This window comes from Neofelis nebulosa, chromosome 11 (genome assembly GCF_028018385.1).
Source record: "Neofelis nebulosa isolate mNeoNeb1 chromosome 11, mNeoNeb1.pri, whole genome shotgun sequence".
Classification (NCBI taxonomy): domain Eukaryota; kingdom Metazoa; phylum Chordata; class Mammalia; order Carnivora; family Felidae; genus Neofelis; species Neofelis nebulosa.
The window spans coordinates 65,821,553-65,845,018 of record NC_080792.1 but is presented as its reverse complement, the minus strand read 5'-3'; the positions used below and the strand labels follow the sequence as shown (position 1 = coordinate 65,845,018).

Here is a 23,466-nt window from a genome sequence, read left to right as displayed (position 1 = left end):
ATGGCTCAGCTAAGTGACCCACTCTTGATTTTGGCTCAGGTCATGATCTCGTGGTTCGTGGGTTCAAGCCCCACGTGGGGCTCTGTGCTGACAGCGTGGAGCCTGTTTGGGATTCTACTAAGTAAAAACTTAAAAAAAAATTCTCCCAGCTTAGATACAGTTCAGGGCCCATGTTGGCTGAGGCCAACTCTGGGCCTGGTTCCCAGAGCTCTCGGAGGCCTGCCCTCTCCCATCATGGCCACTTAGGGGTTTATGGCTGCCTTGGTCTGTTGCTGCTGTAAACAAACCCACCGTCCCCCTGGGAAGGACAATGGTGCCCTCAGTGGTCTCTGCCAACCCCAGCTGTTTGGGAGACCTGCGCTGGAGGCTGAGCCCCGGGACCACAAGACTCGGGAGCAAAAACAGCTTTATTCAGATCTGTGGTCAGTTACAAACTTGGTTTGTTTTTTGGTCACAGGCCCCAGAATGCCATTATTCTGAGTTCACATCAAAATACAAAGCTCAACATTTAGTTTGGAAACTTGAAAAAAACCCAAAACACCCAAAACAAAGGTTTGGTTTCAAATCGTCGTTGAGATGTTCTCTCTGGTGCGTCCCCTGTAAGATGAATGCATGTGCTTGAGACCCTGTGGGGATGACTTTCGACAGAGAACATGAAATTGTTGTGTAGTATGAACATTCACATGTCATCAAAAAGTTAGTGTCTTTGCACTCGATTTTACCGGAGGTACCAACAATGCCTTTGACCATCTTTGGTTGCAGCACCAGACGATGCCCAACTCCCATGGCCCAGCCACATCCCCTCTGCCCATGGGACAGGCGAGCCTGTCCCGGGTGAGGCAGTGACGCTGGGCTGCCACCAAGCAACGTGCTTAATGGCTTGGGGGCCAGGAGGGAGCCGGAGGTGAAGCACTGTCCCACTGAGCATCTGTGCTCCTGGAGGATCTTTTCTTCTAGAAAGTGGAGCTGTAGGGCCCAGCCCCAGAATTGCTGGCAATGCGTGAAGAATGACCCTCACTTTGCCAAATGCGATGGCAAAATCTAGGTTTAAAGTTAGGAATCAGAGAACCATCCTCTAACTTTCTCAGGAACCTCTAGGGTTTTGGAATCTTCTCTGGAACCAGACACTGAGGGACCGTCCCGCTGTCGGCAGGGAGAGGAGAGGCACGCCACCTTGCCAACCTTAAGGATGGCGAGGCCCCTCCTGGGCAGCACTGCCTCCCAGGCCTCACACAGCTAGACCCTGGGGCGTCAGGTTGGAGAAAGGCCTGGAGGCCCATTTCACTGCAGGGCCTGTGGCTGAGGGAAGCAGGGAGGACCGAGTGGCTGGGTCCGGCCCCGTCCTGTGACACTAACAGGCCCTTTGATGTCACTCCCTTCCTTGCCAAGCCTGGACCACACCCTTCCGGTTTCATCTCCTCTTACGCGTCGCATGGCTCCGTGGCTGCAGGAAAGTGGCCCCCTAGCTCGGAGGTGGCCTCTCAGGCTCGAGGGAGAGGCTGTGTGGCCCTCTTGCTGGCGGCCCTGCATCGGCACCCGGCCTGAGGTCAGAGATGGTGCAGCTTGCTGCGCTCGGTGAGCAGCGTCATGGCCACAGCGTAGAGGAGGTAGCCCAGCACGAGGAGCAGGGCGCAAGGGAGGGGCCCAATACAGAACAGGGAGGCCACGAAGAAGGCCAGAAGCAGCGAGAGCAGCGTCCGGTAGCTGCCCAGGAAGCGCAGGCTGAGCCGAGGGCCCCGGGGACGGCGGGCCGCACACCCTCGTGCCACCGGGCTCAGCAGGTGCCTGTCCGCCAGCCCAGGCTCCGTGAGGTGGTATCGACAAAAGCTGCCGAGGAAGTCGGCACGGGAACACAGGGCTGCCATCGGGCCTGCAAACTGGGCAGAGACAGAGGCACAGGGAGTGGGCGCGGGCAGGGCCGCACGCTGCCCCGGCCTCTCCCTGAGGGTGGCAGGACCAGAGGCGGGGGCGGCCCTCCCGCGTGCACTCACCCTGCGGTTGATGGCGGAGGACAGCCGGAAGAGCACGCGGACCAGGCTGGCGATCTCATAGCTCCGGATGGGCTGCAGCTCTGAGTCACCCTGGTACTCGATGTCAAACCTTCGCAGCCCATTGATGATCTAGAAGCAGCAAAGGAGGCGAGCCCCGGGTGAAACCTGGGCCGCGCGAGCAGCCCTGCAAACACACCTCTGCGACGCCTCCCAAGTGCGGTCTCCGCTGCCGGGCCTGCCGGGGCAACAGGGCTCGGAGGCTCGGCCAGCGGGAGCCACGGCCACGCCGCCAGGAGAGCGGAGCCCTCCGGGGTGTGGCCCTTACCTGGTACCGGCCCAGGGGCGTGAGGATGAGCCCGTCCTCCCCCACGACGCAGTCTGGGAGCTGCTTCTTCCCATTCTCATCTTGAGTTGTCCCCAAGGCAAGCGTGAGCTGGGTGAGCTGACCCTCGCTGAGCTGTGAGGGAGGAAGCCCCGTGAGGAGGCAGTGCCGCTTCCTGCTACCTGCCTTCACTCTCGGGGTGAAGGGAGGAGACTGGCCCCCCTGGGCCTCTAACGGCTACAGCAAGGGGACCCAGACGTGACATTGTGGGCACGGGCTGTATCTCCCACGGGCTGGGCAGGGGATGAGGGCCGCGGGACCGAACGCCAGGAAGGGGACAGCTCCCCCGGCTCGTACTCGGAACATCTGGCACAGGTACTCCAGGGCCTTCTCCAGGTACTCGTCTGTCTTGCGGACACTGTCCTGCCCCATCTCGTCCAGGTCGTTGGCTGCGTAGGAGCCGTTCGCGTCTGTGGAGCAGAAGCCCAGCCACGACAGAAAGGGGCGGCCGGCCGTGCTCTCCCCGCACTGGTCAGAGATGGACTTGGCAGTCTGCTTGGCCTGCGTGATGAGCTGAGCCAGGCGCAAGACCTGCGGGGCATGGGGGCAGGTCAGCCAGCTCGGGTGGTGCCACCGGACGCCACCCAGCCACCAACAGGCTGGCAGGCAGACCTGGGGGCCCCCAGCAGGCCAGGAGGAGGCCAGGGTCTTTCAAGACTAAGACGTGCATATTCTACATTTGTGTGTGTGTGTGTGTGTGTGTGTGTGTGTGTGTGTGTGTGTGTGTTTATTTCCTTTGGAGAGACACAGAGGCAGACTGTGAGCAGGGAAGGGGCAGAGAGAGAGGGAGACACAGAATCCAAAGCAGGCTCCGGGCTCCAGTTGTCAGCACAGAGCCCGATGTGGGGCTCGAACTCAGGAGCCCTGAGATCATGACCTGAATGAACCAAAGTCAGACACTTAACTCACTGAGCCACCAGGTGCCCCCAAGACGCCCATATTCTAAATGTGAAAACTTTCTAGCAAGTGCTGCCTTTATCATCAGAAAAAACGTAGACCGCACTGAAAAAAGAAAAAAAGCCAAGGTACAGCAGCGTCCACCAACACCCAACCTTCCTCCTTCCGTACAACACGTGTGCTCTCCCTGGCCCTGCTGTTGCCACGGCTTCGGGACGGCCGTGCGGCCTGGGGGAGCCCCAACTCACCAGCGTCCGGACCTCGGGCCCAAACATTGGGGTGTACTTGCAGTCCTGGCCCTCCAGGCTGTAAACGTGGCTCTTCACCTTGAAGGAGGCGTCTGTGACGGCTGGGGGCCACGAGGACAGGAAGCTGCCGGTGAAAGTGGGAGCTGTGAAGAGTCGGTGCTGGCGGTGTGGGATGACGAGTTCTGGCTCCAGGAACAGCTGTTCCCCTGGAAAGCAGAACCCGACTCTGGCTTCAGCTTCCATGGCACCAAACAGCCAGCAGCCGCTGGCTGGCTTCCTGGGTGCCACTGAGGCTTCCGAGGGATAGGGACCGAGTGGCACAGGGGCCCAACTCCTAATGTTCCTGGAGCCCCCACCAGTCTCAACAGGAAGGCCGACATGCACAAAAGAAAACCAGAGAAGCTAACACCCGATAAAGCCATCTAAGACACGACACGGGCCAAGACTGCTTTCTGATGCCACCAAGAGTCACCAGGGAGACACAGCTCTGAGCTCTGCTTCCCCCGCCCAGCACCCCCGCAGCTCCTGCCCGGCACGCGTGCCACAGGGAAGGCAGGATGCCGCTAGGCTCCGACGTCCACCCTGCCACCGTGTACCAGGAGTCCCCGTGGCACCTCTGCCAGCCCACCCCGAGCCCATGAGGCACATGCAGGGTCCGTGGGTCCCTCTCTAAGTGCTGCTTCCCTCTGGCTAAGGGCTTACCTTTCTGGATCATTTCAGCCAGGTTGGGCTGGGCAAAGACTTTGGCCACTCGGAATACCATGAGCGCGTTCTTGGGGCTGACCAGGTCGGTGCGGAGCGCGCGGCTCAGGAAGCCCACAAAAAGCTTGGTGTACATCAGCAGATTCTCCTGCACAAAGGGTGCCCTGGGGACCAGGCAGTGCATCAGGGCCCAGAACTCCCACTGGAGGCAGGACTACACCAGTCTATGCCCCCGCCTCACTAGCGCTCTCTTCCTTGGGTTCCAGGTTCTCCCCTGCCACGACCTCATCGTGGCTGAGGGACCAGGGGTGGGGGCAAGGGAGGAGGCACAAGGGAGGCAGGGAAGACCTAGGCCTCCTATAGACGGCACAATCCTCTGTAGGGTGCGGCCCTTCCCGAGAGGGCCAAAGCCTCCGCAGCAGAGGCTGGCCTGGGCACCAGAAGGAGCACAAGGAAGGCAGTCGTGGAGAGGAGGCGCTGGCGGAGGCTGGGGGGTTGGCCGTGAGGGGGGGAGGGGAGGCGGTGGTGGCTGCTATGCAGAACGCTAGTAAAGACGGGTCGAGGGGTGCTTGGGGGCGAGTGCAAACATACATCTGAGGGGAGACAGTCAACGGCAAGGGGACAGCACAGAGGAGTCACCAGCTGTTTCTGTGGGAGATCAAGCCCAGGGCCCAGACAACAAAGCACAGTCAAGGAGGGAGGGGCCTGTGCCCCACCTGGAAGCAGGTCCCCCTAGGGAGGACAACGGGCCGGGGCTCACCATCTCTCCGACACACACCGGGCCTGGCAGTCGCTGCTCTGAGCCTGCTTCTCAGGTGCGTACCTCCAGGGTTGTAGGTAGCTCAGCCACATCTCCAGGACCTGGTGGGACACGTGTGCCCTGAGGGCCTGGAGGCTGGCATTCTGCTGGGCTGTGGGGCTGGGGCTTTGGTCCAGATCCTTGGGTGGCCTGGAGCTCGGCTCCCGGCAGGCAGCTCAGGCGAGGAGGGGGTGACCTAACCGTGGGGCTTCGGTTCTCCTGGAGGCGTTACCACGTTCTCTTCCCACCCGCCACTCCGAGAGGGAGCAGGAGGGAACTCCGCATCCCCTATGATGTTTCTTTTTTCATCTTTATTTTTTTTTATTTTATTTATTTTTTTTTTTAATTTTTTTTTTTTTCCAACGTTTTTTATTTATTTTTGGGACAGAGAGAGACAGACAGAGCATGAACGGGGGAGGTGCAGAGAGAGGGAGACACAGAATCGGAAACAGGCTCCAGGCTCCGAGCCATCAGCCCAGAGCCCGACGCGGGGCTCGAACTCACGGACTGCGAGATCGTGACCTGGCTGAAGTCGGACGCTTAACCGACTGCGCCACCCAGGCGCCCCTTTTTCATCTTTAATTAAAATGATTTTTTTAATCTGCAGATAGCTGACACACAACGTTACATTAGTTTTAACCTTTGTGCCAGCCCTTCGGAAGCGAGTGTGGAACGTGTGGAACACAGGAGTGCTTTCCCCAGCTGAGGGAGCCTGTGCGGCTCAGTGGGGCTGGGAACCCACCCAGCGTGGACCCACTGGGTTCCAGGTCAGGGCAGACAGCTTTTCTGTACCTGGGGGTTGGCTCTGAAAACTCAAATGAGCAGAACAATGTGACCCACCAATGTGACCCTCTGCGGCAATAGCTGATTCCTTCCTGCATCCGCCCCACGGGACCTCCCTCATCAAGCACAGAGGGCAAAGACAAAGAAAGCAAGATGGGGCTGACACTCACAGCTCTGAAGGACGCATCCAGGGGCCAGTGGCCAAAGCAGTGCTGCAGGAAAAGGTAGAGTTTCTGCTGGACAAACCTCGGGACGGCGGCCCTGCAGGGGAGGGGAGGTGAGGAGAGGGTCCCCTCATAGGTGAGCCAAGTGGCTCCCGGTTCCAAGGGCCAGCTCTGCCGGGGTGAACACTGGGCACCCCTGAAGGTAAGGCCTCCTATTTTGGGCCCCATTTTTCACAAAGAAACCAAAGTTCAGAGAGATTAGGGAATGTCCCAAGGACACACAGCACACAAGCGGTTGACCTAGTATGGCTCCTGTGACCACCTCTGCTTGGGTCACCACACACAAGTCACCTGCTCTGCTGGACCCAGTTGGCCTAGGAGTCAGGCCACCATCCTGGCCCTTTTGACAGAAGGACTGGCGGAGCAGAGAGGAAGAGGAGGGGGAGGGTGCAGCATAGAGCTCAGTCTCCCATGACAAATGAGCCACTTTGCAGTGAAGGCACTCCCAGCCCATCGGCTTTCCTGGGCATTCGGAGTGTGGTCAATGTAGATCTTCCACTCTGCCCACACTGGGGAGGGGACAAGACAGGGCAACAAGATGGGGCCTCTTTCTGGCCAGCCTGGCTCTTTCTACTGAAGACGGCAGGCCTGGAAGGAAAGGCCGTGGCAGCCAGGCAGCCCCCACCCGCCTGTGGAGCCAGAGGAGGGGTCGGGAAACAGACCCAGGAGGGGTCAAGGTGATTTCCCACCTGCCCCACCCTGCGGACGCCTCACAGGCCGACCCCATGCCCTAAGGATAGGTTACTGTGGGCAACAAGTATGTGCAGTAGGAGGCAGTGGCAGCCAGGGACACGGGAGCCCTGTGCATGCCCTGTACCCACCGTTTGAACTCCTCCAGGGGACTGGTGGCGTGAGAGTGGGTGGAGGGAGAGACCTGCTCAGGCTTCAGGCTGTTGGAAAAGGCGTGCAGATGCTTTAGCAGCAGGCGCACCACCAACACGTGCTCCTCCGTGGGTGTGAACGACTCCTGAGGTTGAGGGGGAGCTGTGTCAGGACCCAGACTGGTCCCAGGGTGGGGCCCCCAGGCCTGGCCATGTATGTCCCGCCCAGGACCACTTCTCCCCGACAGGATGTGTGGGCCACCCACAGGGCCCTCCCTGGGCCTGGCACGCAGCAGATAGGCCTCGCATGCCAGCTCTGAGACCTGCTAAGAGCACGCAAGACAGGGCGGGACGGCTTTGCTAAAGCAGACCTGAATGCTTCCCTGTGTGCTTCCAACCCCTTCTTTTACCCTCTGTGGTTGACTCGGGTCATTGCTGCCCGGCCAAGTCCTCAGGGGTCCCCCCCAACTCCTGGCCAGCCAGAGGAGGAGCAGGGGGCGAGGCAGGCCAGTATCCCACCCTGGATCCGGACTCAGGGTCTCCTGCCTGCCTCCCAGGTATATAAAGACAGCTCGCTGGGGCCCATGGCTTCCCTTTTCAGGGAGAAACACTCTCAAATTCCTTCTCCTGCTGTAACCCTCACCCTTCCATCCACTTCCTGTCCTGGACACAGCCAGCTGGGGGCTTGGCGCAGGGTGGCCCTTCCTCCATTGCTAACAGCCCTGCCGTCAGCACAAGACAAGAGCGCTTTCTATCTTGTCAGGTGAAATTCTCGTTCACAAGGTTCAGGTAGGATCTTTAAGACCCAGCCCCGAGAGGAAAGCCTGTCTGCTGGCTCTTCTGTGACGGAATACAGGATGGAGTCTCCAGAGTGGCAGAGGATGGCACCGGCAGGATACGCTGCCTCCGGCTCCCAGCTCTGGGGTGCCCAGACGCGCTCCTCTCCCCACACTCACCCCCCAGGCCTCTGGGACCTCCACAACCTCGATAGAGCTTTTGGCAGCCTAGTCCAAATCCTGAGCAATGTTGAGGCTGGCACAAGCCGTGCCTCCTGGCACAGCCCGGGCACCCAGTCACAGCCCCACCACTGCCCGCGGCACTGCCTTCTCCGCTCTCCTTGCCATGGATCTGTCTCCACAGGCCTAGGCAACACACCACACGACTCGATATGACTGCGGGGGAAGCTACGGGGCTTCAGGAGGAGATTTTCTTCTGCTTATCTGTAAGCTTAAGCGATGAACTTGCATCATTTGAACAACAAAAAAAACGTAAGATATTTTCACAGTAACGGAGGATCAGAGGGCACTGTTGCCAGGCTACAGCCAGGCTACTCCCCCCAGGGGCCTCCCCCTTTCTCATTCCTGGCCCCTCGCCGACCCACCCACCATCTCCCTAGCGGAGGACAGAGCATTTGCACTGAACCGGGAAGCTCCTTGGGCTATCTTCCCTCTGGACAGAAGCCAAACCTTTCTTCTCACCCCACCCCCCCCCCTCGAGAGCCAAATCCCCACAGGAATCCAGCCACCGCTGCTGTAAGTGGGCCTCCTCCACCCGCATGGCCATTAGGGACACTTTCCCAAAGCCAGTGGCATTTCTCACTGGGCCCAGCCCTTCTCAGCTCAGCAACCCTTCCCATGGTGGGTGGGGGGAGGGCTCTTACCCCTCCTGCTGTGCACATTTCTCCAGGGACGCTGCTCTTGGCCAAGGGAGCCCTTCCCCAACACATGCTGGAGTGGTACCATTTCTGTGCTAAACCCGCCCCTGCTGGCCCTTCTGGATCATTCTCTTCCCTCTTCCCTGTGGCTGCTGCTTCTGAGTGGGAACCCTGTGTGCACTCACCACCCCATCCCAGCAAACGTGATTTCTTACCGTGTGCTCAAATATCAGGTTAAATGTGGTGTGCTCCCACTGAGGGGGAACTGGACAGAACCCTGGCCTCGAGCATGGGATCTAGATGCATGCTTTCTGCCCAAACTTCCTGACATTCATCTCATGAATCCATGAACTACCAGACTCCATCTGCCCTCTAACAGCCTGTAGTCCTGCACTCCATCTACCGACCTCAAGACTTCAAATCCGTCCACACTGATCATCTCTGCCTAAAGCACACCAGTCTCCGTGAGGCCCTCTCTGGCTCTCGCCTACCTCTGTGGGAGCACAAAAGTCCACAAGAGGCCAGGCCCCAGCATGCTCAAGGACCAACAGCCTCTCCAGGCTAGGGGACGAAGCCCTTGTCCTCCCTGCCCCTTGGCCTCACACAGGCTTGGGATTGACAGACCATGCCACCATGAGCCTTGGGCTTCCCTGGGCTCAGTCAGTTCCTAGGTACCAGGCCCGCAAAGCCAGGTGAGTCAGGCCACTGCGAAGGCCACACTGTTTCCGCTCCCTCAACCCAGGGCCAAGCACAGAAGCCACCAACTCCCAAGAGCCTACCACATTCCAACTGGCTTGGGGCTTGGCCAGGCAGATCTGGTGGCCCCACACCCCAAACCCGGGCTAGTCTACCAAGCTGAGGGCTGAGCCAGGCTAAAGACGGATGCCTGCCACCATCCCCAACACACACTGGCCTCACTCTGCTTGGAATTGGCCTGAATCACCCCAGTTGGTCCCCGGCCGGACCCTCGCTTTACCACTGCACTGCCATGCGCTCCATGGCTCACACCACAGGGCAGGGGTGAAACAAAACAATATGAGAGCGGCCAGTACTTGGTAGGCGTGGAGGGCCTGGAGGCTGGGTTGGGCAGGGCTGTGGAGGGCGCTGGAGACACTGAGTCGGTAGTGCAGAACCTCCAGCTGAGAGACAACAAAACAGAGAAGCCAAGAACAGGCAGGGAGGGCAGAGGACAGGGCAGGGGACAGGAGGGGAGAGACCGGGGAGGGGACAGCAGGGAGAGAAAGACAAAAGTGAGCCCAGAAGTAAGGAGAGAAAACAAAAAACAAAAACAAAAACAAAAGCACGTCAGTGACAATCCAAACAATCACAGCCCAGCAGCCTCAGACCAATGGGACACCACCCTCTCAGCCGCCCAGACGGAGCCCTTCCTGGTGGGCAGACTAGAGCCAGGCCTAAGGGGTGCTCTTCCACCTGCCAGGCAGAGGGACAGACAGACCCTCAAGGTCACTTGGGCAGCCTCCTTTATGTCTCTGGGGCCTGAAGTTCTCTCCAGCTCCCTGAGGTCAGCCTGACTCACTTTCCTTCCAGAGGGTCCTGCCCTCCCCCAACCCTGAATGCTCTGTGTGCAGTGTGTGCACACTGGAGCCCACCAGGATCCCAGGAGTCTTGCTGGGACACACTGATGGCCACCGAGGCCCTGAAGGCCCTGAGGCTCAGAAGAGAAATTTTTGAGGAGCTAGTTCCAGATGGAGACCTCTTTGCTCAAGAAAGAAAAATTTGTAACTTATTGGACTTCTCTGTGTTGTCCCAAGAAGAAATTTACCAAACTGATATATGATGAGATCAGTTCCTAGGTGTCAAAGATCCAATCAGCGACCCCTCCTGAATGGGGCTGATTCCCAGGGTGGCAGAGAGGCAAGCAAGGTTTAGCTCACCAGGCCTGACACCTTCCACACCCCACATTCCCGAAATCGTTAAAGGTAACGTGAACACTCATGGGTTCGAATCCTGGGAGACCCACCTCTCGTACCTCACCAGGACTCCCCAACTCCAGACACACAGAGCCCTCCGTCAGTCCCGACAGGCCCCAAGAATCTGGTCATGGCCACACACACCCAGAGGCAGCTGGAACCCTGAGGCTGGGACAGCCTGGGCCATGGGGGATGACAGCAGAGCTGGCTTAAGCTGTCCACCCCCACCCCACCTCTGCCCTGCCCCGCTGCAGCGACAAGGCCTGCTAAAGCAGTCCCCTTTAGCCAAGCACAACCCAGAGCCGGCCCTGGCACACATCCTGCCCTGGGAGGGCCATGCCTCCCACCGCGTACCATGCTTCACACGGGAAAGGTCAGAACGCATGTGCCAGACCTTGAGGAGACAGGCACAGCCACAGACGCGCAGAGCAGGGGCAGGAAGCAGCACAGCAAGGAGGTGTCTGCCCTTCATGGCCTTCCTCTGGGCCAGACCCGGGCTCAGCGACAGCTCTCAGTGAGGAATCAGGGAGCACACGGTTCCCCTGTTGGGGGTCTGCCCAGCCTGCAGGAACACAGTGCAGGCCCCACAGTGTCCTGCAGGAATATGCGGTCTTTACCGACCATCTGACTCTCCTGAAGCCCTCCCTGCCCAGTAAGCTGAGGCAGAGCAGAGGCCCGGGCTGTAAGGAGCGAGCATACACTCTGGACCCAGGCTAGGCATGGAAGCACCATGGGACCTCTCAGAGCTGCGTTTCCTGCATCTTTCACATCAGGAAAACTGACCCCAAGGCTAGGATTTCCAAACGGCACAGCACAGGCCTGGGCAAATGGTAAGGAGCCTCAGGTGAAGCAGACCTCCATGGCTGTCCTTCTCCCCTTCCCACACACCAGGTTTTCTTAGGTTTTGCTTTCAGCCTCAATGGGAGGCAAAGACAAATAGGAAACAAAACAAAACAAAACAAAACGAAACAAAACAAAACACCTCAATGGGTACCTGGTGGGGGCTTCCCAGTCGCCCCCTGACTACCAGTCATTCTGAGCAGCTCTCCCCCGCCCTGTGATCTGGCCAAGAGGAAGCAAACGTGAGGAAGAAGGGGAAGGCTCCCCTGCTCCGGCAGGGACGGCCCACCCTCCTCCCTCGTATAGGGCTCGGGATCCTCACAGGAGACAACCTAGAGGACCTCTGTGACTGGCAGATCTGCTAAAAATGACAGTGAATGTGCTCCCACTGGCTCAGAAGACAGAACGAGCAGATGGGAAGGCAAAGCAGCAAAGCAGCCCCTGCCTCTGCAAAAGCCACATGCACAGGGGCTGAGTGAGCCCCCAGGGCCCTAGGGGGAAGCCTGGCCCCTGACCCCCGTGCACCAGCCAGGAACATGCAGCCAGTCCACTGTGGAAGCAGCAATGGCAGTGCAAGCACTTAGTAACGCGAGAGGCCCAAGACAGAGTTCTGGCTTTCCCTCTGTTCCCTGTGATGTCAAGGAGAGATTTGGGTCACTCTGCACTTTAAGAGAGCAGTGGTTGGGGGCTGCTCCCCAAATGGGTACTCAGAAGGGCAGCAGGGAAGCAGAACTGGTTGCCAACACTTTGCAGAACCACCACCACTTGCTGGAATCACAGAGGGAAGGTCACAGGCCACTCTCGTGAATTTTAGCCTATAGAGTGTTAATTCGTAAGGAATCTCTCAAGAATTCTGTCTGGCGTTGACAAAAGCAAAGTCTGAGGAGCAAACACAGAAGTGCACAGAAGCCACAGATCACACAGTTGGTTACAGGCCCCAGTTCACACGTTTCAGGCTGTTTCATGGAGCGTGAACCTAGGTGCCCACCCTGCCTAATAAGAGGCGAACAGAGCTGTTGTACTCTGACGAGTCCAGCAGGCTGCCGGCCCTGGGAACGTTCCAGGGACACAGCTGCCTCCACGCCTGTGCAAATGAGCATGCTGCCCTGTGAGGGAAGAGAAGGGAAGAAGAGGAGGAGACAGGCCAGGCTGCATGCAGGGAGGCATCAGCTCCCACCCACTGCAGAAAGGGCTGCCTGCCAATGCTCTGGAGGAGGTGGAAGGCAGTATGGGCACCAAGGTGAGCGAAGTCGGCCGGGTGCCACCTCAGCAGGAAAGCAGGACACGCTGTGACAGCAGAGGGAACAGGCCCGGATGTGACTCCCAGAGGCATCCGCAGCTCTCCTGGCCCCAGAGCGCGAGCACCACAACCTCAGCCATTCCGGCTGCCAGGGAGGGGGCTCTGGAAGTAGCATGGGGAGCACCCCAGAGAGGACAGGCCTCCAGCCCGCAGGGTGCAAGCCCACCACAGAATGAAACCCACCTGCCGTCCGGCATCAGAGTAAGGGGTGATGGTGAGTTTCTGCTTCCCACCATCCAGCCCTTGACAACGAGCTGAGATCAAGGACAAGAAGCAGCAGGTGGACCAGGCACACCAGGGCCAGAGCAGAGGGGATGAAAAAGTGTGGAACCTACCTTGGCGTGAGGGGACTGCATTTTTTGGTACATCTCCAAGGAATAATGATGAAGCCACATTTCAACAAAAACCTGCAAGAGAGCACTGGATGGTCAAATGGTTTCCATCTAAGGTATCACAGCCATTCCAAGGGCAGTTCTTTTCAACCAACGGTGTTGGGAAAACTGGATATCTACACGCAAAAGAATAAAGCTGGACCTTTACTTCACACCATGAATAATAAATAACTCAGAACGGATGAAAGGCATACGTGTAAGAGCTAAGACTTAAAACTCTTAGCAAAAACTGTGGGCAGAAAGCTTCAGGACACTGGACTGGGCTATGATTTCTAGCTCTAAAAGCACAGGCAACAAAAGAAACCAGACAAATTGGACTTCATGAAAATTCAAAAATATTTTGCACGTCAGAAGACATTATCCACAGAAAAAGGTCACCCACAGGATGGGGGAAAGTATTTCCAAATCGTGTATGTGATAAACAATGGATACCCAGAATATAAAGACAACTCCTAAAACTCAACCACAAAAAAATAAAGCCACTCAATTAAAAAATGGGCAAAGGACTTGAATAGACATTTCGCCAAAGACGTACCAATGGCCGATAAGGACATGAATAGATACTCAAATCATCAACCATGAGGGAGGTGCAAATCAAAACCACAGGGAGACACCACCTCACATCCATGAGGATGGCTATACTAAAAGACAGAAAATGATGGGCCTTGGTAAGGTCGTGCACCGCTGACAGGAATATAAAATGGTACAGCCACTGTGGAAAATGGTGTGGCGGCTCCTTAAAGTATTAAATAGAACTATCATATGACCCAGCAATTCCCCTTCAGGATATATACCCCAAAGAACCGAAATCAGAGTCTCCAAGAGATATTTGTACATCCATGTAGAAACAGCTATTCACCATAGCTAAAATGTGCTAACAACCCAAGTGGCCATCCATAGATGAACAGAAACACAAAAAGAGGAATATCCACATGATAGAACATTATTGAACTTTGGGGCACCTGTGTGGCTCAGTTGGTTAAGCATTGGACTCTTGATTTCGGCTCAGGTCATGATCTCACGAATCATGAGATCAAGCCCTGTGTCAGGCTCTGCGCTGAGAACGGGGCCTGCTTAAGATTCTCTCTTGCGCCCCCTCTGCCCCTTTCCCCTGCTCGTGTGCATGCGCTCTCTCCCTAAAATAAAACAAACAAACAAAACCAAACAACAACAACAAAAACGCTACTGGGGCAGGGGTTTAATATCCAAATGATGGTGATCACAGGAAACATCTCCAGCAACGTGGGAACAGGTTGAAAATGTCGAAGGCGGGGAAAGCTTTTACACGGATCCAATGGAAACTCAGCAGCGCTCATATTACCATGAGAAAGACAAAAGTCTTTGGAAAGGGGACGCTGGGATGAAAAATACTGCCAATGACATACAGGTTAGACACATGGGCACGTTTCTTCTAGTCTGATTTCCCACACGCCACAGCAGGAGAACACCAACAATTCAGAACCACTTTCAGGCTGAGGACAGTCTTTAGGCCTCTGCCCCTGGGGGTGGAAGGTGGCCAGGCAGTTTATTTTGAAACAGAAGATGAGAAGAGCCTCCTCGCGCTCACCTGAAGCAGAGTTTCTGACCTCCAGATCTCATGGGAGGCAGGGTCTGCATTCACAGATGTCTGATGAGAGATGTGTCGCTTTAGGAGGCTGGTGTGGTGGAGGCCATAAGAAGCGAAGGGCATGGTTGGTGTTCTGAGGGAGACACAGGAAAAGGCCTTCGTTAGGGGATCCTGCTGGCACAACCGGGGGCAATCTCAACATCAACATCACTGGCAACAGTAACCATTACCACTTGTTGAATCATAGAACGACCCCCAAATCCATACAAATCCATATCGATACACACAATCAACAGACAGGAAGAAAAGTCTTTCCTACCACAGAATGCCCACTGATAACTATAGGACGAAACCAGACAGCTATCATCTGGCAACCAACCAATTAATAACTGATTTGGCTGACGATCGTCAAGGGACACGAACACCACTGATAATTACAGAGTCTCAGTAGATCTTCCCAACAAATCCCTTTTGCTAATTAATTTAGGCACAAAGGACCCATTTAATTTTATGGTAGGAAAACCTGGCCAACACGCCCTTGGCGCAGCGATCAAGACAATGTTGCAAGCACACAGACTCCACGGGCTGCTGGGTCTAATCACTAGGAAATACCAGAGAACTTAAGATAAGGGCATTCTGCACACCTCCAGGCTGCACGCTTCAAAAAGGTGTTGAGGTCAGGAAACAGGGGAAGACTGAGAGAGTGTTCCAGACTGGAGGGGGACCAGAGCCAACCACACACAGAGAGTGACCCTCCCCCAGATCCCAGCCAGGTAGCAAACATTAGTGGGGTAGACAGTGCAGCCCGAATGGGGTTTGAGAATTAGATGGCAGCCGGGTAGCAATATTAATTCCCTGACTTGGATAGAAGTGCAGGAGGCTGTGTAGGAGAATGCACTGGCTCTTAGGAAATACACTCCAAGACATTAAGAGGGAACAGGCATTGTATTTATAACTTACTCAAACGGCTCAGAAAAAACACATACAGATAAAGAATGAAATGATTCAGAAACGTAGGTGAAGGACTTAAAAGTTTTTTGTTATTGTGGCAAGTTTTCTGTAAGTCTGAATTCTATGTTAAAACAAGCCAACAAAATCGGGCCCAGAGAACAGCTGGGCAGCTGAAACCTGCCTCTGAGAGGGTGTGAACCTGGCCAGCCCTGGTCCTTCTTGGCCGCAGCATTACTGATGCCGGGGCAGCCTCTCCCCACCTCCGTGCCCCCACCTCCTCTTTTCAATCCCCCCTCCTTGGGCACATCTGTGCACACATGTGAGTTCTGGGTCACAGCACGGCACATGTCAGCAGATGTGGGGTGGGCCTGAACCTGCCTCCCAGGGAAGAAGGTACACCAGCAAGACTCAGGAGGGTGAGGAGCACAGCTGGCAGCTCCCAGGTCAGGAGCGTCTCCTGGGGAGAGGCGGCCAATGAGCCACTGGCTAAATGCACCCCGCCAAGGCCTCAGTTCACCCTCGAGTTGAGGCTGGCTCTACACTCCCGTCCTGCACGGTCTAGCCACAGCCCAGCCTTGGACTGGCACGAAAGGCTTTTTGCCCCAGGGCCTCTGGCTCAGGCCAAGACCTGGTCCTGCACCCTACACACATTCTTCCTGTTCTTATTCCTCCACACGTCAGCCCTGCTGTGGCCTGCCCACAGCCCCTTTCTCTCCAGCACCACCTGCCTAGTGCCATCAATCGGCCCTGGCAACACACCGCTTCGGTGTGGGGCTTGGATGCACATGTGGGGAGGGCTGCTGTGGGCAGAACACAGCCCACTCCCAGACCAAAGCCAGCCCTCGTCCTTGTGGCCACAGGACCTAATCACTGAAAACCCACACAGATGTCCTCCTTTACCCTCCTCTCCAGTCTGGGCTAGGGTAGCTGGGGTTGAGATCTCAGGCATAAGAAAAGTTGGGACACCATGAACAAAGAGTGGCACTACTGTCCCTATGAGCAATGCCTGCTGACCAGACCACCCCCTCATGGAAGAACCAGGCCTTAAAGGCTAGCCACAGGGCTGGGCCACCCCAGGCCAAGGGCCAGGGCAACCAGAGAGCCTTACCTGGGAGCGGGTGAGGGGTTGGGCCCCCCAGGACTGGAGGAGAGTGCGGGGAGCACACTGCCTTCTGTGGGCAGGAACCATGACAGGTATCTGTCCACGAGGATGAAATAGGCACAGTCTGAAGTTCGTATGTGGAGAGTCCCAGGGAGTGGCTGGAAAAGCAAATCTGCATTGGTGTGTAGCTCTGGGTGCCACCCTGGCTGCTAACCCCAGCAACCGCAGGGCTCAAATCACTGCACATGAGCCCTGGGACATGGGCCATATCCCAAGGGCCCGAACGCAAGCACCGTGGGCAGTGCCAGGAGCAAAGTTCCCACCACAGGGGGCTAGACCCCACAGTCCTTTTCGGCACATGGGAAGATGATGTACAGCAAACTTCCTGGGCACCTCTGCCCTGCGCCCATGCCCAGTAAGCACTTCCTGTGGGAAGCCTTCCCGACTACCACTCGAGGCACCCAGGTCACCCCACATGACCTGTCAAATCCGCCCACCAGCCTGTCATCCTCACTAAGTGAGAATGGCCTGAAGGGCGAAGGCTGGAGGAGGATGCAAAGGAGGAGCTGGAGAAATGAGGTGGAGAGGGAAGAGAAAGAAAGTCCTAGGCCACAGCCCCCACCCTTCATGGGGGCTTTGGTAAAGAGCTGCTTAGGGGCATCCCTTTCGTACCTTTTGAGTGATGAGGCTCAAAGCAAAGAAGAACATGTAGTACTCGAACGGATCTGATGGCAGTGTCAGGGGGCAAACAGGCAGGGGTTGTTGGACCACCCTCAGCATTACGTCTTGGCCACCCATGGCCTCCCCACCCCTGGGGGACTGACAAAGGATACTGAGGGCCAGGTTCAGGCCGAGGCCCCCCGTCGGGGGGAACTGGACCTTGTTGTGGTACAGGGGGCTGTCGGGGAGCACGCGCTCCTGGATGGATGCCTTCACGGGGCCCTGCGGAGAGAGCGTGTTGGGCTTGTGGACAGGCTCTGGCAGGGCGCCCCATGCAGTGCAGCCTTTGGGAGGGGTGCGGTGGAGGCCACAGGCACTCAGACCCTGCCTGGGGGAGTGGTGCCGTCCTCTGGGTAGCACCAGAGCAAGAGGGCCTCCACTCAGAATTGTTCACGCCATCCTCAGGAACACCCGCAAACAGCAAGGGCAGCAGCTGTTTGAGTTTCTGAGCCTTGTCAAGCACTTGACGTTCCCCGTCTTCTTTGCTCCTCAAACCCCCTGAACAAGTCATCCCTTAATTCTGCCCCCTGGACCGGAGACTCAGAAAAACAGCAACTGGTCACAAGGCCCTGCCTGCCACTCAGCCAGGTACAAACCAGGAGTGTGGCGCCTTCCCCATGGGCAGAGTTTGGAATGATCTTTAAAAAAAGTAACCACTGAAGTTCTATGTGCCACGCCCCCTGGGCCCTGAGCAGACACCATGGTGCCGTGCCCACTGACGCAGCCCCTCAAGCCCTGCCCGCCTCCCCCACGGCCGCAGCCGCTGTGCAGGGTGCTCTGCCCGAGCACGGCTCTCACCCCACGGCTTACTTACAGGCAGGTAGGAAACCGGAAAGTCAAACTTATAGTCTTCGGCCTGGAGCTTATAAACCAACTTCATCATTGGGCCACTGGAGATGAAATTAAAACAACAAAAACAGGGCAATGAACTGCAAACCATCTTGCTTTGACGGTTTCTGAGTTTTGAGAAATTCAGTGCTTCAAGAATGGGACCACCATGAGAAAACACCCGGCCCCTCTCAGGTGACAAACCTACCTACCCGGGGTCTAGAAACTCCATTGCAATGCTGTACTCCACAGGGCTCACTCGCCCCTGTAAGCAGCGGAGGTTCCAGCCAACGAGGACACCGTCCAGGCTGCCGAAAATGCTCTCTACCAGCCACGGGAAGATGGCGTGCAGCTCCTGAAATGGGTGTGCAGGGGAGGCTGCGGGCAGGCTTGCTGAGGACCGGTGCCCACTGCCGGGCTCCATGCCACGTGAGCCTCCCACCCAGACCAGCCCCGTGCCACAAACTGCCACCTTCTTCATGGAGTGTGAACACATGAACTGGAAATTTCTGGAGTGACTGACCACCCCTGATGACATTCCTGTGATCATCGGTGAGAATCCCTGTCCAGGTCAGCTGCCTGGGCTTACGCTACTATTTGATACTTCTGGGTGTGATTTAAATGTATCTTTTCAGTATTTTCATCAGGGTTTCTCAATCTTTTTGAGCTGGATGCTTCCTTGTTGGGGCGGGGTTTGTCCTGTGCATTTGGGGATACTTATTAGCACACTTGGTCCCTACCCACTTGATGCCAGTAGCACCCTCCCCTGTGTGACAATCAAAAATGTCTCCAGACGGTGCTAAGAATCCCATGCAGGACAGAAGCACCTGTGGCTGAGAACCCCTGGCCTACATGCTGACATGTTTAAATGTGTCCATAAACGCGACACTTACGATACTGGGTCAAGCCTCTGTCCAGGGCAATGCTCAGAGGTAGGAATCAGGGGCTTATATAAGAACATTTTTCAGGGGTGCCTGGTGGCTCAGTCGGTTAGGCATCTGGCTCTTGATTTCCACTCAGGTCATGATCTCACAGTTCACAGGATCAAGCCCTGCACAGGGCTCTGCCTGGACAGCACAGAGTCTGCTTGGGATATTCTTTCTGTCTCTCTCTCTCTCTCTCTCAAAATAAATAAATAAACTTAAAAAAAAAAAAGTTTTTCAACGAGTAGGAGACATGCCCCAAGGAGATGCTAGCAGAGCTGTACCTTTGCTGGAAAATCCTCAATGACTTTAGCCAAGTCTTGGCACCGCTGTGCAAAAGGCTTATTTACAGAGTCAGCTTTCAGGCTAGCCTAGAAGATAGAACGAACCAAAAAGATCATGAGCATATTCACTTGGTGGCTTTTGCGGTTATCCTGGCTCGAATCAAAACAGAAATCCAAATGATAGGTAGGAGTCAGACATACCACCGGCCTGGTTCCCCGGCACCTCGTGCCTGTGTCAGTGGCCTAAAGGACACGACTAGGAGACGCCTTGGCTCTCTACATCGCCAACTCTCAGGCTTCTTCCCTGCACCCTCTGTCAGGCATCCCCACTTATAGCAGAGAACTGCACATTTGCATGACCGAAGTGACTTCCACACAATCCATAAGCAGGGGGTCAGCTCCAGGGTCAGTCCCACAACCAGAAGAGGATGCTTATGCGTAGGACACCCCTCAGAGACCACAGGGTACTCACTGAGTGTATACACGTGAACTGGAAATTTCCCATGTGATGACCCTCTGTGATGACCCCACTGTGATCATCAGTGAGGATGCCCAGCAAAATGAGAGTGACAGAAGGCCTCTTAACCAAGCTACCCTTTATTCAGTAGGTAACAAACCAACTAAACTCACTACCTTAAGAAACAAGGCAGGCAGGTGAGAAATGATAGCTTTAACCAAATGTTGACACTAATCATGAAGGTGATGGACAGGCTAGGAAACTCAGGACAAGAATGAAGGAAATCTACCCAAGGTCATGGGGTATGGATTCAGATCAGGAGAAAATACCAGAATGTGAACCAAGAGGGCTTTGCCCAAGGATACCTAAGGCCTTAGCCACCTCTAAATGAGGGTGGTGTCTCAGTCAGAGGTGGAAACCTGGGCTGTTGCAGCCAGGCAGGGTGGGTAGGTTAGCAGCATGCCTGGTCTCTACCCAGTCGATGCCAGAGGCACTGCATCTGTTGGCTCTAGAGGGTGCACCATGGAAGGATGTCCTTCTGAATAAATGTTTACGAGAAGTATCTTCTGGGACCTGAAATTAGGAATCCTCACCACTGATATCTGCCTCACACCTAACTTCTTGGTGTCATGTTTAATACTTAGAGTACAGTCCTGGTTGCCCCCAGCACAGCAGGGTCCCTGTCCCTCCATTATCCAGGGATGACAGTACGATTATTAGAATATCCCAGAAGTGTGTAAAGGTTTATAAGACATGACAATTCTGATGTATATCCTTTCCCGTCCTCCTCCCCAGACCTCAGGAAGCAGTAAAAATGGCATGTGAATCAACTTATCTTGTAGGTAAGAAGCTCCTCTTGTAGATAAGAAAAACAGGGCTCAGAGGTTGAGTAAACCCAAGGTCCTACACCATTAGGGGGCAGAGCCAAGTCTAAGGGTTCTAATCCCAAGTCCAACGTTCTTTTCCTCACATGCCCCTCAGAAAACCACCAGTGCAAAGTTCACTTTGCAGTGGATAGGACTCTCAAGTCCCTCAGCTGTAGAACCATCATCTCACTGACCCTCACGTGGGCAACTGACACTTACCAGGAGGAAGCTGGGCTGCTGCAGGTGAGGGAACGCCATAGCAGCCTCCTGGGGAACGTTGAAAACGGCCACCTGAGGAAACCACTGTGAAAAAACCAAGGCGAAATCTCAACATCTGCCACACGACACTATACTACAGCACAGCCTGTGCTGCCAAGTTTCACATTTTACAAAAACGCTGTTCTGATGCAGTACGTGGTGGCCAGCTTCAGAGCCAGGTTCGCAGTGGCGAATCTGTAAAGCGTGTACAGCACTTGCTGTGTGGCACGCCTGGTTCTAAGGACCCTCCACGTATTTCCTCATTTAATACTCAGTGGTAGGCAGAATTTTAAAGATAGCCCTCCAAGAATCAACCAAATGCTCATGCAGGTCCTGTGAAGGAATTCTGCAGATACAATTGAAGTCTCAAGTGGGCGGACCCTAAGCAGTTCCCATTGCCAGCCAATAAGGAAATGGGGACCTTAGTTCTGCAGCCCGAAGGAAGTGGATTCTGCCAGCAACTTGAAGAAGCTTGGAAAGATTTTTCCTGAGAGCCTCTAGGTAACAAAAAGCCAACCAACACCTTGATTTCAGTCTTGTGATATCCTAAGCACAGAATCCAGCCAAGCCCTCCTGGACTTGACTACAGAACTGTGAGATAATAAACGGACGCAGTCTTAAGCTGCTAAGTTTGTTAAGCAAGAACAGACTATACTTCCTCACAACAATCTGCTGGGCCAATACAGATAAAGAACTAGCAGCAGAGAGGAGGTAACTCACTTGCCCTCACTCAGCAGAGCCAAGACTCTAATATACTCATCTCCTAACACATCTCCCACAGAGACAGGTGGGTGAATCTCCCGAATGTCACCTGTGCTCTATGAGAATGAATGGAGGGGATGAGCAAGCTGGAGGAAGCTTTCAAACAAGCCATCAGAAAATCAGGAGCAACTCTTTAGATTCCCTTCTCTCTGACCACCCAGGTCAGAAACTGAAAATATCCAGACTTGAACAGGAAGGGAGCCTGCCGAGTCCCACTGATGATGGCTTTCCTGGCACAGCTGTGCCCACAGCAAGAGTAAAGGTGCTGAGGTGGCAAATGAAAGTGTATGTGGATGGAGAAAGACTAGATGCAAGGAGGCTGTGAGGCAGTGGAGTTGAAGGGAGATGTGCATCTCTGCTTCTTGGCAATATAAGCATCTTCCAGGTTTTCTTCAATTCTTGATATTAGCTATCAAATTCAGGTGTCTTTTTTAAATGGTTATTTATTTATTTAGAGAGAGCACATGAGCAGAGGAGGGGCAGAGAGAGAGAGAGAGAGAGAGAGAGAATCCCAAGCAAGCTCTGCACTTGAACCCATGAACAGCAAGACCGTGACCAGAGCCAAAACCACGAGTGATCAATCAATCAAGCCCAACCGAGCCATCCAGGCACCCGCTATCAAATTCAGTTTCAAGGAAAATGTAAACACTTTGCTCCTGAACCAAGTGGCCAGGAGAACACTGATTAAGATGACCAAAGCAGAAGGATCAAAGCAGCATAAAATCTTGGCCTGTTTGCAAAGGGCAGAGCTTTAGAGATGATGGGGTGGAAGCACCTCCTTCTTAGACGAAGCCTGCATAGGCAGCAGCTTAAGAACTGAGGCCCAGAGGCACCAAAACAAGGAGTATTTCCAAGAGAGGGCAGTGTCTCGTCTGCCCTGTTCTCTAACGCTGCCACAGCCTGGCTGGTCCATCACACCCTTCTCCGCTGTGTACCAAGTGTTCCCTTCATCCGCCACTTTACACCCACTTTCTTCAATGGCTGCTTCGGATCCTGTTGGAGTTTCTTCTCAGAGAGGCATCGCCAGTCATTCCAAGCAAATCACACTACTGCCAAGGCCTCCCTTTGGTTGCGCTCTGAGAAGCAGAGTATGTTCCCAGAGTATGCTCACAAGTATCCCGTTAAGTGAGCATGGGAGCTCCATATTACAGAAGACGAAACTGAGGCTCACAAAGGTCGGTCCACACAGGGAGGAAGAGTCAGGCGAGAATCCACACCCGGCTCTTCCTCCCACACAGCCTGTGGAGCCCAAGGCTCAACTTTCACTTGAACCTCTCCTTCCGCCAACCCGTCAACGAACGTTAACCAAGCACCCACCAGGACCGGGTGTGCGAGGCGCGCGAGAAGGTGGCACGAGTGCGCAGCCCAGGAAGACGGCATGAGCGCACAGCCGAGCCCTTGGCTTCCCAGCCTGCCCGCCCGGCCGGGGGCAGAGCTACCGGCGCCGGGCCTAAGGCCTGCGGCTCGCGTAGAAACGGAAATGACTTAGGCGGAGGTCCGGAAGGGGGAGGGGGGGGCGGAACGCGGGGGCCGTCCCGCACGCGGCCCCAACCACTCACCTGTGGGACCCATAAAGTCGCCCGCCTAAGGGACGGAGGCCGCCATTCGGCTACCCGGCGCCGAAATGTCGTCATCAAGCTGCGCTTGGCGTCACGCCTCCCCTGGCCTGGCGGGAAACGCACCGCTACCTCTGCGAGCAGTTACCTCAAAGGGCGCGTGCGCAGAGTGAAGGCCGGCGGGGTTTATGGGTTACACCTCCGGATGCGCGTGTGCAGCGGGGGCAG

General features: G+C 55.5%; 1 protein-coding gene across 9 annotated transcripts; it reads right to left on the bottom strand.

Annotated features, from left to right (window-relative positions):
- Positions 1–389: 389 nt before the first annotated feature.
- Positions 390–23,446, bottom strand: LOC131490503 (sphingomyelin phosphodiesterase 4-like). 9 transcript variants are annotated; one of them, XM_058692919.1, is made up of 20 exons: positions 23,242–23,446; positions 20,882–20,965; positions 19,340–19,426; positions 18,345–18,487; positions 18,119–18,194; positions 17,418–17,526; positions 17,257–17,309; positions 16,591–16,742; positions 14,532–14,664; positions 12,908–12,979; positions 9,554–9,640; positions 6,848–6,993; positions 5,973–6,063; positions 4,981–5,081; positions 4,221–4,384; positions 3,519–3,724; positions 2,671–2,904; positions 2,317–2,448; positions 1,992–2,120; positions 390–1,877 (listed from the first exon to the last, which is right to left on the bottom strand). In XM_058692919.1, exons 1-20 carry the CDS (start codon positions 23,314–23,316, stop codon positions 1,548–1,550), a joined length of 2,604 nt encoding a protein of 867 aa, XP_058548902.1. In that variant the 5' UTR covers positions 23,317–23,446; the 3' UTR covers positions 390–1,547. The 9 variants fall into 9 exon arrangements, 8 of the variants coding, with proteins under 8 accessions (XP_058548902.1, XP_058548903.1, XP_058548906.1 ...); XM_058692920.1 differs by lacking the exon at positions 23,242–23,446 and adding an exon at positions 23,000–23,155; XM_058692923.1 differs by lacking the exon at positions 23,242–23,446 and adding an exon at positions 22,652–22,964.
- Positions 23,447–23,466: the final 20 nt, after the last annotated feature.

What these genes read in the sequence shown, in the direction of transcription:
- LOC131490503 (XM_058692919.1), bottom strand. Translation starts at nt 23,316, where the DNA reads ATGACGACATTTCGGCGCCGGGTAGCCGAATGGCGGCCTCCGTCCCTT. An exon ending in GGTCAGAAACTCTGCTTCAG is followed by an intron (nt 12,980 to 14,531) that starts GTGAGCGCGAGG and finishes GCTCTCTTGCAG; the next exon opens with GTTTTTGTTGAAATGTGGCT. An exon ending in TGCAGTCCCCTCACGCCAAG is followed by an intron (nt 9,641 to 12,907) that starts GTAGGTTCCACA and finishes GTTGTCTCTCAG; the next exon opens with CTGGAGGTTCTGCACTACCG.